Genomic DNA, 14,445 nt, shown 5'->3' with positions numbered 1-14,445 from the left:
AACACATGCATCAAGATGGGGTGGAATGTCAATATTTTTACTGCAGTTTTGGGATTCAAACATTTTTTTTTTAATACAAACATTGAACATTTTCAATTTTCTATCAGCAATTTCAAAACAGGAACCAAGTAATCAGTGCATTTCTTATTGAATCGGTATCTTCCTCTTCAAAGAAGTCTGAATTTTTAAAACAAAAACACATACTCTCTCCTCACTGACATAAACCCAGCCCATTTCTCAATTCGAAGTATGTGGACATCCTCTGTTGTGGGAAGAAAACATTATATACACAGTGAGGAAGCAACGATGTAGGTCCTTAATGCCTGTATAAAAACAATGGTGGTATATTACACACTATGAACCTAAACCAGACACAGGTCCTTTTTCAGTTATCTTCCAGAAGCACGACAGCCTGGAAATTGTACATGACACTCAGCAACCCCTCCCCCCTTTACCCTCACGGTCTTGTCACACACATGGCTTTGACCCCAATTCACCCCAATACTCCAGTGCCTGACTTTCCCTTAATCGGACTTCTCTTTTTCTTTCATATGTAGGAACACAACAGTGAAGAGAAAGAGCCCACCCATCATAGAGAAGACACTAGCATAGTACGGGTAAGCAGAAGGGATGAAACGCTCATACTGAGTGTGCTGCAGGGGACGAACAGACACCTGAAAGACAAGAGAGCAATGCATCATTTAAGGATCATACTGAGACTTGTATGTCTAGAAAAGTGAGCAAACACTTTTCCCTCTACAGTGGACTGCTGACCTGTGTTGAGGAGTAGAGGTGTGTGAAGCCCAGCCTGTTGTAGTCAACCTTGAACTGGAACACACCATACACATCTGGTAACGTGAACTGGACACTGTATTTATCACCTGCAAAAAAAAAAAAAAGCAAGAGTTAGTCATATTAATACATGAGAGTTTAAGAGAAGGAGAATAAATGGGAGGTCTACAAAATAGTATTGTTCAAGTGGCTGTACACCGTTGGGTGAAATACCATTTTTCTTAAGGTAGGTCCTGACGAAGGGGTCGATCCTGACAAACTCCAGCTGAATGTCATCACCATCAAAAGGCACCCAGCGGCCCTCAGACAGCATCTCAATCACAACACTGTACTCCTGTGAACAATACGATAGTAAGGGATGGTGTACCAGAAAAATTGTTTCACTTCATCCCCCCATCTTTGCAGATTCAGCTAAAGCTTAGACTCATCAGCAGATGAGTTGTTTTTGCAGACACTCACCACCAGGTCTGTGATGGTGTAGGCAGCCGGTGGGGAGCTCTCTCCAACGGTATGATGGGTGACAGCTCCCACCCTGAGCACGCCAGCCTCCTTAAACACCCAGCTGGACAGCGCCTCGGCCAGCTCCATGTTGCCATTCTGCTCATGTCTGTGGAAAGTTTGTGACCATTAGGAGGTTGCAGGGACACTCAGTGAACAACTTAATTCCACCATCTATGCTTAACATTAGCTGCCCTTCATGTGCTTTCGATCCTCACTCACGCTCTTTCCTCAGCTTCCTTCCCTTTTGGCATCCATCAAAATAGAGATGTGTATATATACACACACTTATATGCACATTTAAATGTACTTAGATTTATATGCTTGTACTTGAAAAACAGTGCAAAACCATACAAAATATCAGAATCTCTCACACATGGTTAAAAGACATGAGTGAGACAAAATATCCTCAGGGTTTCAATACATGTTCCAGTCTTAGTTCTGGACTAGAGCTTGTTAAATTATAGCTTATTTTTGTGATTTTCTACTATTTTTTTTCAAAGTAAATGACAGACATGAATAGATCATATTCACAAAGGTTTTCAGTAAATGTTTTTTAGTGCCAAAAGTTATGAAACACTGGGCAGTGTTCCCCAGAAACGTGCTTCTATAAAAGTAAAAACATGCTCCTCTGGCCTCATACACTGATGATGAAGATGGCAGTCCCACATCCTATACATCTTAATATTAGAGCAGTGGGACCACAGTGAGAGCTCTATGTTCCTCTGGGGCTTATAGAGGATGATAGAGATAATGGTGTGATGAGTGAGAAAAATGGAGTGGGGGTGTACCTCTGGGATCCCGATGAAGCCTTCTGCACAGGAGAGCTGAAGAAGGCATCGCTGAAGAAGTCCAGGGAGCCGCTGAAGACCACACGGGCATTATTCCTGGCCTGGAGGCCTGCGATCAGAAGTGTGTTCTTTCCCACAGCGTGAGGGTACTGGCATGGGGGAGAGAGAAGACGTTAAGATTTCAGATCATATTCAACAGGACCATTTCACCATCATATTTTCAACAAACATACATGAAGGTGAGGTTTGAAAAAGAGTATTACCTGCTTGATGGGCTGATCAGGGAAGAAAGAGTAGGAGGTGGAGGATCCGGTAAGAATATCCAGCACCAGAGGGTTTTCAGGGTCAGCCACCATACTAATGAAAACAAGGCACCAGTATGATGGCTACACTAACAGACCAATATATCTGATGTACACTCAATATAGTCCGTTATCTTATGAGGATCATTTTTAGTCATGAGTTAACAGATGGGTTGTACGCCAAATATATTTTCTAAAAGAGATTCAAATATTTACAATACTTCAACCTAACCAAAAAACGAATTTCTATTGGTCCGTTTTTTGTGAGGGATTGTCTAAAAAGGTTGTCCCTGTCTAAATATTACATTAACATTTACAGTTGAGTTACCAAGTGAACAGAACAATTATATTTGTGTGATATAACAAAACTGAACTTACCCAACACCCTTGAAAAGGATAGGGTTGTCAGTGGGCTTGCCAACAATAGTTGGTGCTTTGAGGAGGTTCTCTGGATCAGCAACAATTAAAGTGTGCTAGGAAGAGAGAGAGAAGAAAAAAACATCGCCCAACAAATGAGATTAAATGTTCTAATAAGCACTGGCTGTGAACATACTCAGCTTGACTTTTAATAGTTAGTCGTGCATGAAGTTCTTACATTGTGACCATGGCTATTTCTTAAGGACTACAAAGTAATGGTGTTGGCCAGTAGTAAAAGTAAAACTTACATCACCAGGGTCTGAAGCATCATAATTATGATGGTCAATGACTGCAGTTCTTTCTTCATCAAACTCAATGCCACATTCGCTGCCAAGTTCTCTTAAGGGGTCACCTGTACAACAAGAAGGAAATGCAATGTGTAAGCGCTAACCACTTCATAACCTGCTCGGTAATTAACACAACAAAACAGAGCTAAAATGAAAGGATCCACTTCCGTACCGATGTCGGAGTTTGCAGCAACAAGAACATTTCCGCCTCCATCAATGAAGGCTGTAATGGTTTCTACGTTGATATTTCCGCCGAAGTCTGAAAAACAGACAGGATAATTAATTGTGTAATGCTTCTGAAAATCAACCAAATAGTTTGCGTTCAGCGATTCAGTTTTCTTCTTTTGCAAAAGTCAGACACACTCACCTTCCACTGATGGGGAGAAAATGATGAGATGGTCATACAGAAACTGGCCATATTTAATGAGAGACAGGCTAGGATCGTCGGCAGTTTTGAATGAAAGGTCGAAGCCACGGTCTGCAAATTATAAGACAAATCAGATAGGTTAGCAGGAATGTCGTCCTAATGAATGTGTATTACCCTGACATTATGTCCATCCTCTATGGAGGAGCATATTGCTAGTCGGAAGCATGTGATACAATGAATGGAATGACACGTCAAACATTAATAGTAATTTAACAGCAACAAAATTACAAATGTTGACTAGATTAACTCATAATATAATCTCGGAATGCTTCAAAATGCCTTATCCAGCCCACCGTTGCTCTGAGGTAGTAAATGACAGATGAATCCTCAAACAGATACTCACCGGCTAGACTGCGGAAGAATATTGAATGAGTGTCTTTGATGTTAGGGTTATCCAACAGAACGAGCGTCTTTCCGTCTCCCAAGGCTACTTGCAACAAGCAAGCGATTGAAGCCACAAACAGGACATTTCTTACAATTCCTCTTGGCAAAGGATGTGCCATGTTAATACTGCGTCTTTTGCAGTTGTAAGCTAAGGATCGGCCACATTCGTCTGCAGACTGTTCACCCACCGCCATTTTCCCGTTTAGACAACGTCAGCCTAAGGAACTAGGTAACCTTTGGCCTATTCAGACTCAGCCAATCACAAGGGTTCACGCACAACCCGGAAATACAGGACGGCTGCTAGCTCGCTAGTCCAGTCTGTACGCTATTTCCACACAACACGACACTCCCACTCGCTGGCATGTATCCGTTCCGATTTATTTTATTGACATTGTTGAGAAGTTTCATGTTTCATTATTCAAGTGCACGCCCTTCCAATACAGTCGCTAGCCTTCATAAAGTGACCTGTTAAACTACAGGTCACTTTATGAAGGCTAGCGACTGTTTTGGAAGGGCGTGCACTTGAATAATTTAACATGAAACTTCTCAACAATGTCAATAAAACTAGAAGTAGGACTATCAAGGGCACTGGTCTGATAAAAGATGAAAGTGATCATGATAAACGACCAAATGAATGTCATTAAGTCTTGCAATATGCAGTGTGAAGGACTTTAATTGTTGGGGGAAACTTGTTATTTTATGTACTATTATCTTCTATCCTTTACAAGGATGCCTCAGGTGCAACAGACAGAGATGGCAAGAGGATGAAAACAGAATACAAAATGCAAATCACAGCAACACAGTATGAAGTCAAGTTATAGTCAATTGATGACAAGCTGAATCTTTCAGTTGTTTTCAATATGTAAAAATTTGGATGTTGTCAGTTCTACTATCAGTTTAAGAAAATGGAGCCAGGAATATCCAATTCATTGTAAGCCAAATGCATGAAATGTTTTTTTATTATGAAAGCACAGTAACAGGTGTAATCTGTGATTACTTTGTAAAGACCGACTTTAATTTGTTCTGATAAACAAAGGATTAAACATATGCAAGGTCACCAAGAACTTCCATACAGGGATGCTTGGCTTTCCGGATCTAAAGGCTCCACCACTTTGCATTAACTACACGTGTTTGTCTAAAACTGGTAAGACTGTTCTTTGAACAGACAAATGTCTTTTGTTGTACTACCTGAAGTTGTTTTGTGTGGCGTGCAGCGGTAGAAAGTAACAGATGTGTATATGTTTTTTTATAACAAATATCCAATTTGATTACCGATATGAGAGATTTTGTTAGGTGTAAATGTCACATTGCATCTTTTACACTATTGGTGTAAACATGCATGGTTCTTATTCCATGGTCTGTGGAAAGGATAAGTATATTTACAACCACACAAAATAGGCAAGGTGCATTCTGTCACAAAGCTGACAAGAAATATGGCAACGGTAGTATAGGAAACGCCTAGGAAGACATACTGTTATTTAGATAAGTAAAATAAATTAGTGATATTCTACATATTGTGCCAAAAGACAATTATTGTGAATGTGATACATATTGGGGGGAGAGACATTTATTACTTAGAGAGTCTATGTTTGATTGTTAATCAACACCCTGATCATACTGAAAAATATTAAGACATAGTATCACAAACTCTTAAAGAACATAAGGTAGGGACTTTTTCTCTCAGACATAAGAGTTCAACTATGTTTTCCTTATAACAAAGGAATTCATTGGTGACAAACCCACAGGAGGGGTTCATAGTATTTAAACAGAAACAAGCATCTACACCTAGGAGATTCTATAGTGCAATTAATCAAGTGACTTGAACGTGATCTTTCTCAGATCTGGCCATCACAGACCATCTCTACCACCTCCCCTCCTCCCTCCACCTCAGTCTCTGTTTCCTCCTTCCTCTCCTCCCCCTCCTCCAGTACTGTGGCTGCGGCACTCTCTCCATCCGTCCCGGCCTCAACCTCTTCCTCTCCGTCTCTTGTGCGGAAGAGGAGCTCCCCGCCTTGGATGACCTGTTCAGTGGTCTGCCAGGTGGCGTCCCCCGTGGCGTACTGCTGGTAGAAGTCAGAGTCGGCCTGGAACATGACCAGGGCTTGTGCTGTGTGGATGCGCACATGCTGGGCCAGGGAGCTAGCATCCAGGAACTTCTCCCCGCAAGAGTCACACGCATACAGGATCTGTGTGTTGGGGTCTGGGCAGGAAGGAAGGGGATGGCACACAGACAGTTATTACTCATCTAGACATTTGTATTGTGATAATGTAACCGGCATTGTGTAGATAAGTGGAATGGTAGCATGCAGGTACAGTGCTGTACAGTGAGTAAACCTTATTACCCAACACCTAAGGGGACATGCCAGCAACAGATGCTAACACCTACAGAGACCCATGGGTGCTAGAATTTGTTGAGGAGTGAGTTTTACTCTGCTTGCTACCGTAACAATTGCCTTAATCTTTTAACCTCCTGTTTTTTTACCTTTCCTCACAATACCTCAGCTGATAACAGTTGCTTTTGCAATGCTCTCAAAGGTCAAACAGAGGTGTCCACTCACCCGCCTCTTGCACCTTCTCCACAGCCTTGGTAATTTCTGCTTTAAGGGCTTCCGTTTCATCTGCTGACACGGTAGCTGCAACTGGAACCACTAGAGAGGGAAGAGTTGGCAATGGTCATTACAAGAACAATCTCCTTGTAGAAAGCTACTCTGACGTACTGCCCCAAATCCTTTTGCCACCACATAAAGTAAGTAGCTTTCACAGAATGGATTCTATTAATACATATCATTGTTATCCAAAATACCACTGAATATTTAGTTCTCTACATAATATTTTCTCCTTAGGAGTGTCAACGTTAATTCATGATAGCCGTCTAACCTGTTAACTGTGCCACTGCACTGGCTGCCAATGCCTCTGTAGCAAGGGTCACAATGTCATCAGTGGTGACTGTGACTATGTTGACTTCACCGTCATCCATCTCCGAGGCAGACGTGGAGGCTGGTTGTAGATTATCGTCTCCCTCAATATCTCCTTCATCTCCTTCAGCAACCACCAGCCGCTTCATGCCTGCCTTACCTTGGTGAACTGTTTTGACGTGTGAACGCAGATTGTCCACGCGGTTAAAACCCCTTCCACATTTGTCGCACAGGAAGGGCTTTTCGCCTGTCAAGGAGGGATACAAAACACACACCTATATTTAACGTCACCATTCACAAATACAATCCTTCTCGATTAACATGTTAGGCAGGAGAATGGCTTCCGTCATAAGAGTTATTTTACCTGTGTGAATGATAATGTGCTTGGAAAGATCACCGACGTTGACAAATGCTTTGTTGCAGACATGGCAGACATGTGGCCGGATGTTGTCGTGGTGTCGAATGTGATTGGCCAACTGACTGGACTGTACAAACCTGATTAGAAAGTAAGGAGGTATAGAGCAGAGGAGTTAGAAGGAAAGTGTTGAGTGTCTCTCTTCATAAAGTGTCCACATATCCACTCTGTGACTCCTACAGTGAGTCAAAGCAGTCATTCAAATCCTACCTTTTCCCGCAGCGGTCACAGACGTAGGGCTTTTCTCCTGTGTGCTGCCGGACATGAGCGATGAGAGAGCTGGCCTGAGCAAAGCCTTTCCCACATATGAGACAAAGGCAAGGCTTCTCACCTGTGTACACATACGACATACGACATAGGGCATTATGAATGAAAATGTTTGTTTGACTTTAACACTGCATATGTATACTTGATAAGGCACAATTGTATTTTGATATGGCACACGCTAGTCATCCTGTGCCACATCAGAGATGTACAGTTTGATTTACACATGTATATTGGAATCCATTACTTCTGTTTTTGTGTATCTCCTGAAATGTCTGTAATCTATTAGCCCAATGGGTTCTGTGTTGTCAGGTGAGCAGCGCACCTGTGTGGATGCGGACATGTCTCTGCAGGGCTCCCGGGTCAGCGAAAGCCCTCTGGCAGTGCATGCACACGTAGGGCTTCTCCCCGCTGTGAACCCGCAGGTGTCTCTTCAGGTTCCCTGCACACAGACACAAATCACTGTCAGACGGGCTTTCACACGCACCATCTGATCTCAGCCTACATTTCACACAAGCCAACACACACTTACAGACACACACACACACACACACACACACACACACACACACACACACACACTCAAACACACGGCCCTCCTGGCACCATCCAGCGCTCCTGTCTCCTTTGCTCATCTCTCCTCACCTGAGGTGGTGAACTGTTTGCCGCACTCCTTACACTTCAGTGGCCCGTCTGCAATGTGGATTTTCAGGTGAGCTTTCAGATTACCGATCTGTGTGCAGAGCAAAGGAACGAAGCAAAGTTCACTCACCCATTCATGATACGATCACATTTTATTGAGCTTTTTTTCCTGATGTCAAAGTTGAGTATGCCTTTTTCTTCATTATGGCCTCAAAGCATCCTTAAACTAACACTTGCAAGCTAATATCAGTAGCCCAGCTCACACAGCTCACACACATACACACACACACACACACACACACTCACACAGAAAAAAAAAAGTAAATCATGCTGTCACTCGAACCTGGTTGAACCTCTTGTCACAGTGTGTGCACTTGTGCCCCTTGTTTGTGTCGTGGGTCTCCAGGTGGCGCATCTTGGCGGTGGGGTCAGAGAAGGCGCGGTCGCAGTAGTCGCATTGGTACGGCTTCTCACCGCTGTGCACCAGCTGGTGGCGCTTCAGATTGCCCGAGGTGGTGAAGAGCTTGCCGCAGTCCTCGCAGCTGTAGCGCGCCTCGCCTGTGTGCCGTTTACGGTGCAGGTTGAGCAGGCTGATCTGCCGGTAGCTCTTACCACACGTCGAGCAGCAGTAGGGCTTCAGGGGGCTAATGAGATATTATAATAACACAATAATACACAATGACACAGAGAAAAGGGAGGAGGAGGTATTCATTTCAAAGTATCACAGACAGGTAATGAAATAGTCTTAAAATAGTTGATATATTCTAAAAGGTTTTACAAGAGAATATTCTTTAAAAACGCTAGCATAAAAAGGTAGATGAAAAGTTTAGTTGTGGGAGCGAGCTGCGCACACGTCTATTCCACACGCTGCATTCCGGAAGTCTGATAGTTAATATATTCTGACATTGTCAAATTCATTATGTTCAACCAAAAATACTTCCCAAAAATATATTTAGGATCTCTTATATGACATTGAGGATCAGAGTAGCAACCCTGTGTTGACTCACCTGTGTGTTTTCTCGTGTGCTTTGCAGGCAGCTGGATCAGAGAAGGCTTTGTGGCAGTCTCTGCAGCTGAAGGGCTTCTCACCCGTGTGGATGCGGATGTGCCTCTTGAAGTTGCCCGTGTGAGTGAACTTTTTCCCACAGTCCTAAATGCCATTGGCAAAAACCATGTGTCAGAATGAGAGCTTGAGGGTGGTTATAATCATATGTTTGTTTTGAAACGTAACCCTGTCATTTCCTCACCTCACACTTGTGGGTGATGGAGCTGTATGCTCGGGACTCGCTTCGGTCAGAAGTGCCCCCCAGCCTACCCGACCGCCCCTCGCTTCCACTCTCGTCCCCTTCATCATCCTCTTCATCATCCTCTTCGTCGTCCTCCTCCTCCTCATCATCTTCCACTTCCCCATCTTCCTCCTCTCCTTCAGCCACTTGTACGCTGGTACCCTCAGCAGCTGTGTTTGTCTCTTCTGACTCCTCACCATCACGATCTGGAGTAGCAGGCATTACACAATATCATGTCATCAGACTATCTCGTCTGACTGTCATTAAATCAGAGGAGAGGATATGGGTTGTGGGTACATACCACGCGCGAGCAAGCGCCTTGTTGCAGTCCTCAGCCTTTTCCTACGAGTGCTGATGTAGGATTTAGCTGCCAAGGATGATTTGTACTGGAACTCTGTAACAACAAAACAAAGTAACATCAAATCTTCATGACAGAAAATATCACTTAAAGTAACGCAGCAATGAATAAGGTTACACATTTACTAACTAGGTGTGTAGTCAGCATCTGAGGGGTCATCTTGAAATGGAGCCTCCTTCACTGCGCCCTCCTCCTCCTGTGCTTCCTTCTTCTTTTCAGAGGCGACCCCGGCCTTCCTGGGTTTGGTGTACGAGGGGGCTTTGGGCATCCGGTTAGCTCGGGCCATGGCGGCCTTCACCTGGGAGTTCTGGGTCTCGGCGATGCTGCTTGCCGCCTGCTCATCCTCCGTGGTTTCCAAAGGAGGTCCCTGCTTGTTGGGGGGTTGTTTGTCAGACACCCCATTCACTGAGGGGGCGCTGTTCTCCTGCTCCTCTTCTGTTTCAGTCACTGGTTTGTCTGACACTAATTTCTGTTCACCTTCATCTACCTTGTCTGCAATTTCAAAATGGTTGGAATCAGGGATGGCACCAATGAAGCAGAATCTACAATGATTTTATCAGTGGCGGTCCGTGCATTTCACGACTAGGCCTTCAGCAATGTCCTACACGATGTTAAACTGAGTGAATCCACCTCCTAATACCATCATTATGACGCCATGGCTCTCGAACCAGTATATTTTATACAGAAAGGCAGTATAAGTGAGCATTGCATCACCTTAACATAGTCGAGTAGGCTACAACAGACTGTATTAATATTTCCGGAGCATTTCAAATCAATACACCCGTATTAACAATACATTAAGAGTAGTAAACTCTAAGTTATATGATCGCTTGGATATTACTGTCACAACTTAAAAATAAAAGGCGATTTTCAGGGATTAGTCTATAAAGTTTTATTAAGTCCACCAAAAGTAGCCTATGTGACTCAATGTGAGGTTTAACAAGTTTAACAAGTAACATCGCATTGTCCCACCTGCAAAGCAGTTTCATTAAACTTCCCATCCTCACGATATCCAGTTTTTCTTGAAAGTTCCGTCTTGAAAATGGCGTTGTAATTGTATCAAAAACTGGAATTATCAAGTTTGTGTAAACTAATTTATTTGAGTTGGTTAATGTAATTATATTTAGTCTTACCAATTGAAACAACTAGAAGAATAAGCATTGAAACCGATGTACGTCGTTTTAGCCAGCTAAACTGAGCACTGAAGCACTGCACCGGTCTGCCTCAGTATCCAATCAAAGGACGTTTACGTGTCACGTTCAACGCGAGGAAATAAATCTTCCGGGCCTTCTAGCAGGCCCAGTGTCGCCAACTCGAAATCTGATTGGTTGTCACAACTGTCTGTTTCAGTTCATTCAACTTAAATGAACTGAAACAGCAAGTTGTGATAGCCAATCAGATGTACACGGGCCTTCAATGTGAATTCTGAAGGCCTCAGGGAAGATTTCTGTTCTCTGGGAAGATTTCATGGAGCGTGGCAACACATGATAGCGGAAATATGATTGGATGAAAGCTCTAACATAAATGAACAACGCTGGAAGCATGAAATGAAGATAATGGACTATGGGGAATCATTTAATACATATTTATGAAAAGAAAATATTAAAATTAAATTTATTTTATTACATTTATTTTCTGATGATGTTTAGGCCAGCAGAGAAGGCCTTGAAGGCCCTGACGGACCGCCACTGGATTTTATATTACTCTGTATTCACCCCTTCTCAAACATGATGTGCAACCTAAAAGCAGCTAGTCATTTGGGATGTACTTACAAGTGGCAGAGTCATTTGCTGAAGTTTCAGACGGAGAGACTGCCAGGGTTTGATAGGCTGTGCAGGCATTGGCGATTTCCTGCATCTGTAGGAATGTGGCCACAGCTGACACATCTTCCACATTCTGAGAGCTCAGAGTCAGCTTGGAAGTGTACATAAACTCAAGGACCTGACCCAGGCCTGAAAACAAAACAGGGCATTTAGTCTACACCAATAAAAAACAGAAGAGAGGTCCATGAAAGAAGTTTATAGCAAGGGCGAAATATCTTGGATTTTGCGGTCAGTACCTGCTGCATTACTGATGTCCAGATGCACAACATCCTTCTGATCCAGGAAAAGGGTGCGGAAGTAAGCACTGCAAGCTGCCAGCACAGCTTTGTGGGCTTTGAAGTCAATGCCATCCACCACAAAGGTGCAGTCACATAACAGCCCCAGCTGGCGCTGATGGTTTAACTGCTCCAGAACTTTGCCACTATGCCAGGGAAAATCCATTTCTTACTAGCACAGTGAGAAGGGCCTAATGGGACAATGACAGTAACATCAAAAGAGGGCACAAAAAGTGACTGACACAAAATAAACTGAAATGGATACAGACGATAGTTTTTTTTAAGAGCCTTTTTTCTCTGTGTGACATTCTCACAAAGATTCAAAGCACCAATGACAATAAACAATTCTTTATTGGTAGGCTCTCAGTGAAAATTGAATACCTAGTTCATCAAAAAGATAACTGGTAGATCTTTTTATTCTGTTGGGTCGTATACAGTAATTAAAGTATACGAATGTGAAAGCCTAACAGCTAAAGGGTAGGAGGACTGATACTGATAATTCACATTCTGAAGTGATCCCATATCTTATCATTACGTCATAGTTAGCTAACAGGATAAATTGTCCCTATCCATTCAACTTCTAAGGCCCCCACATTACTACCTGTCCTCCTGCATACTTTTCCTATTACAAACGGAAGATGGCATGTGTTTAATGTTCTGATTGCATATTTATTACAGAATAATATGTAAAGCGGATACTGCAATAACACACAAATGCGTGATATCTGAGCGAGGAAACATCATCTATACAGGCTAAAGTTAGCGGCGGGATTGTAATTTCTAAGGGGCTTCAAGATTGTTCAGGATGCTAACGAGAGTTAGCCGTTGTGGCAAAGGTAGACACAGCCACAACGCCCAAATCATACCAAAGCAACAACCAAATCGATGGCGCAAACCATTTTTCGCAAAATGATATGGGGCGCAAACAGCCCTATCCTCGCATTTTAGTCAACTTCTCTTTGGTTGACGATGCTGCGGATTGATTATGTATCCTCTCATGGCTCCCTATCCGGGATTAATTCAGCGTGCCTAGACATGCATGGCTCAGCATGCAAGATGGCGGATAGTACAGAAGGTGGCCCTTGTTGTTTGTCCTTTGACGGTCGTCTTTCTCCAATTTACAACGAGCGATATTGCATTACGAATAGTATAACCTTACCTCTAAGGACCCGCTTCGTTCTCCAAGGTTAATACTCGCAACGGTACTGCTTTGGATGAAATTCTTAACTCTATGCACAGTCTACCCAATCGAGTTATTCGGTGATCGATCTAGACGTTCAGACTCGATGAACCGCCATCTTCCGCTCTCTGATCGATTGATAGTGGCCGGGCGGAAAGGTATCAGATGCGCATGCTCTACCCTCTTCCAGCAATTCTAAGTATGTCCACACAGTGGCGGACTCGAGTCATAGTGCCGTTCAGATTTTTTGCGACCTAGTATTTTAGATTTGTTGGCGTTAGAACCTTAGCAAACCCTAACAGCCAGTGGATATTAAGGCCTGTTTAAAGTGAAATTTCAGTCATTAAAGTGCTAAAAGTATCGCCAAATGTAGATTCAGAACGCAACAGGTGTTTACTGGTCACATTGTTAGGGGACATACAAAGAGCTATTAACAAGGTCCAAGCAGTTTTTCACTGTAGATTGTGAATACTTTTAAATGCCCCCTCAACCAAGAGGGATTATAGCAGTAGGCCCCTATAGTAGATTAAAATCTATTGTTTTCGATATTGTTTGGGTGTTAGAACCCCAGAAAACCCTAACAGCCAGTGGATATTACGGCTTGGATTTTAGATTTGTTGGCGTTAGAACCTTAGCAAACCCTAACAGCCAGTGGATATTACGGCTTGTTTAAAGCGAAATTCCAGCAATACAAATTCTGAAAGAATTTCCAAATGTAAATTCAGAAAGTAACAGGTGTTTACTGGTCAAGTTGTTAGGGGACATACAAAGAGCTAATAACAAGGTCCAAGCAGTTTTTCACTGTAGACTGTAAATACTTTTAAATGCCCCTTCAACCTAGCGGGAATGTTCTTGGGTCAAACACATTTAAGAGGATATGAACTTTGCTGTGACTTAAGGAAACAAACATATGAAAAGAGTGTTGTAGTGCAGGGGTCTCAAACTCAGGCCCGGGGGCCAATTAGAGCCCCCAAGCGATTTTCACTGGCCCGCAAAGTTCCATTTATTTAAAAAAATTAAATAGAAAAGTTCCGTTGATGGGCCACCCCAACGTTTACCGTAAAAATCTGGCCCCCCAATGACCAGACTGGACACTCATTGGCCCCCGGGTAATTTGAGTTTGAGACCCCTGTTGTAGTGCCTCCCAGTCATTATTATGACATAGGCTAGGCTACCTGCTTGAGCTGATTTGCCCTGATGTTTGCCTTAAATAATTTGATAGCTTGGATGATACAAATTGGTGGGTTTTGTTGTTGTTGTTTTTAAGTCCATCACCATGGGCTGACATGGGAATAATCACCAGTACCCTCTGCTAGTAGCAGCTTTAGCATTGGGATGTGCACCAGACCTCCTTCAGCTGAGCATTTTCACAGGTTAAGTTGAATGATA

The 14,445-nt window shown here is 43.0% G+C and overlaps 2 protein-coding genes across 3 annotated transcripts; both read right to left on the bottom strand.

Annotated features, from left to right (window-relative positions):
- Window positions 1-26: 26 nt before the first annotated feature.
- Window positions 27-4,092, bottom strand: ddost (dolichyl-diphosphooligosaccharide--protein glycosyltransferase subunit (non-catalytic); the record flags this gene model as incomplete). The annotated part of the gene is made up of 11 exons (XM_080854643.1): window positions 27-674; window positions 775-881; window positions 1,006-1,126; window positions 1,252-1,399; window positions 2,082-2,230; window positions 2,345-2,438; window positions 2,762-2,856; window positions 3,049-3,152; window positions 3,260-3,346; window positions 3,455-3,565; window positions 3,858-4,092. The coding sequence occupies 11 exons, from the start codon at window positions 4,090-4,092 to the stop codon at window positions 525-527; spliced, it is 1,401 nt and encodes a 466-aa protein (XP_080710769.1). The 3' UTR covers window positions 27-524.
- An 818-nt stretch (window positions 4,093-4,910) lies between these two features.
- zbtb17 (zinc finger and BTB domain containing 17) lies at window positions 4,911-13,171 on the bottom strand. Of its 2 annotated transcripts, XM_080853602.1 has the most exons (15): window positions 13,036-13,171; window positions 11,838-12,067; window positions 11,551-11,730; window positions 9,908-10,270; window positions 9,722-9,814; window positions 9,382-9,626; window positions 9,142-9,284; window positions 8,478-8,778; window positions 8,138-8,225; window positions 7,818-7,934; window positions 7,439-7,559; window positions 7,178-7,308; window positions 6,776-7,060; window positions 6,457-6,546; window positions 4,911-6,098 (listed from the first exon to the last, which is right to left on the bottom strand). In XM_080853602.1, exons 2-15 carry the CDS (start codon window positions 12,040-12,042, stop codon window positions 5,734-5,736), a joined length of 2,727 nt encoding a protein of 908 aa, XP_080709728.1. In that variant the 5' UTR covers window positions 12,043-12,067; window positions 13,036-13,171; the 3' UTR covers window positions 4,911-5,733. The 2 variants fall into 2 exon arrangements, with proteins under 2 accessions (XP_080709728.1, XP_080709729.1); XM_080853603.1 differs by lacking the exon at window positions 13,036-13,171 and having other exon boundaries at window positions 11,838-12,081.
- Between the last annotated feature and the right edge of the window lie 1,274 nt (window positions 13,172-14,445).

The sequence above is a fragment of the Sprattus sprattus genome (assembly GCF_963457725.1).
Source record: "Sprattus sprattus genome assembly, chromosome: 16".
Taxonomy (NCBI): domain Eukaryota; kingdom Metazoa; phylum Chordata; class Actinopteri; order Clupeiformes; family Clupeidae; genus Sprattus; species Sprattus sprattus.
The sequence above is the reverse complement of the archived record's forward strand: the minus strand, read 5'-3'. Positions and strand labels throughout refer to the sequence as shown.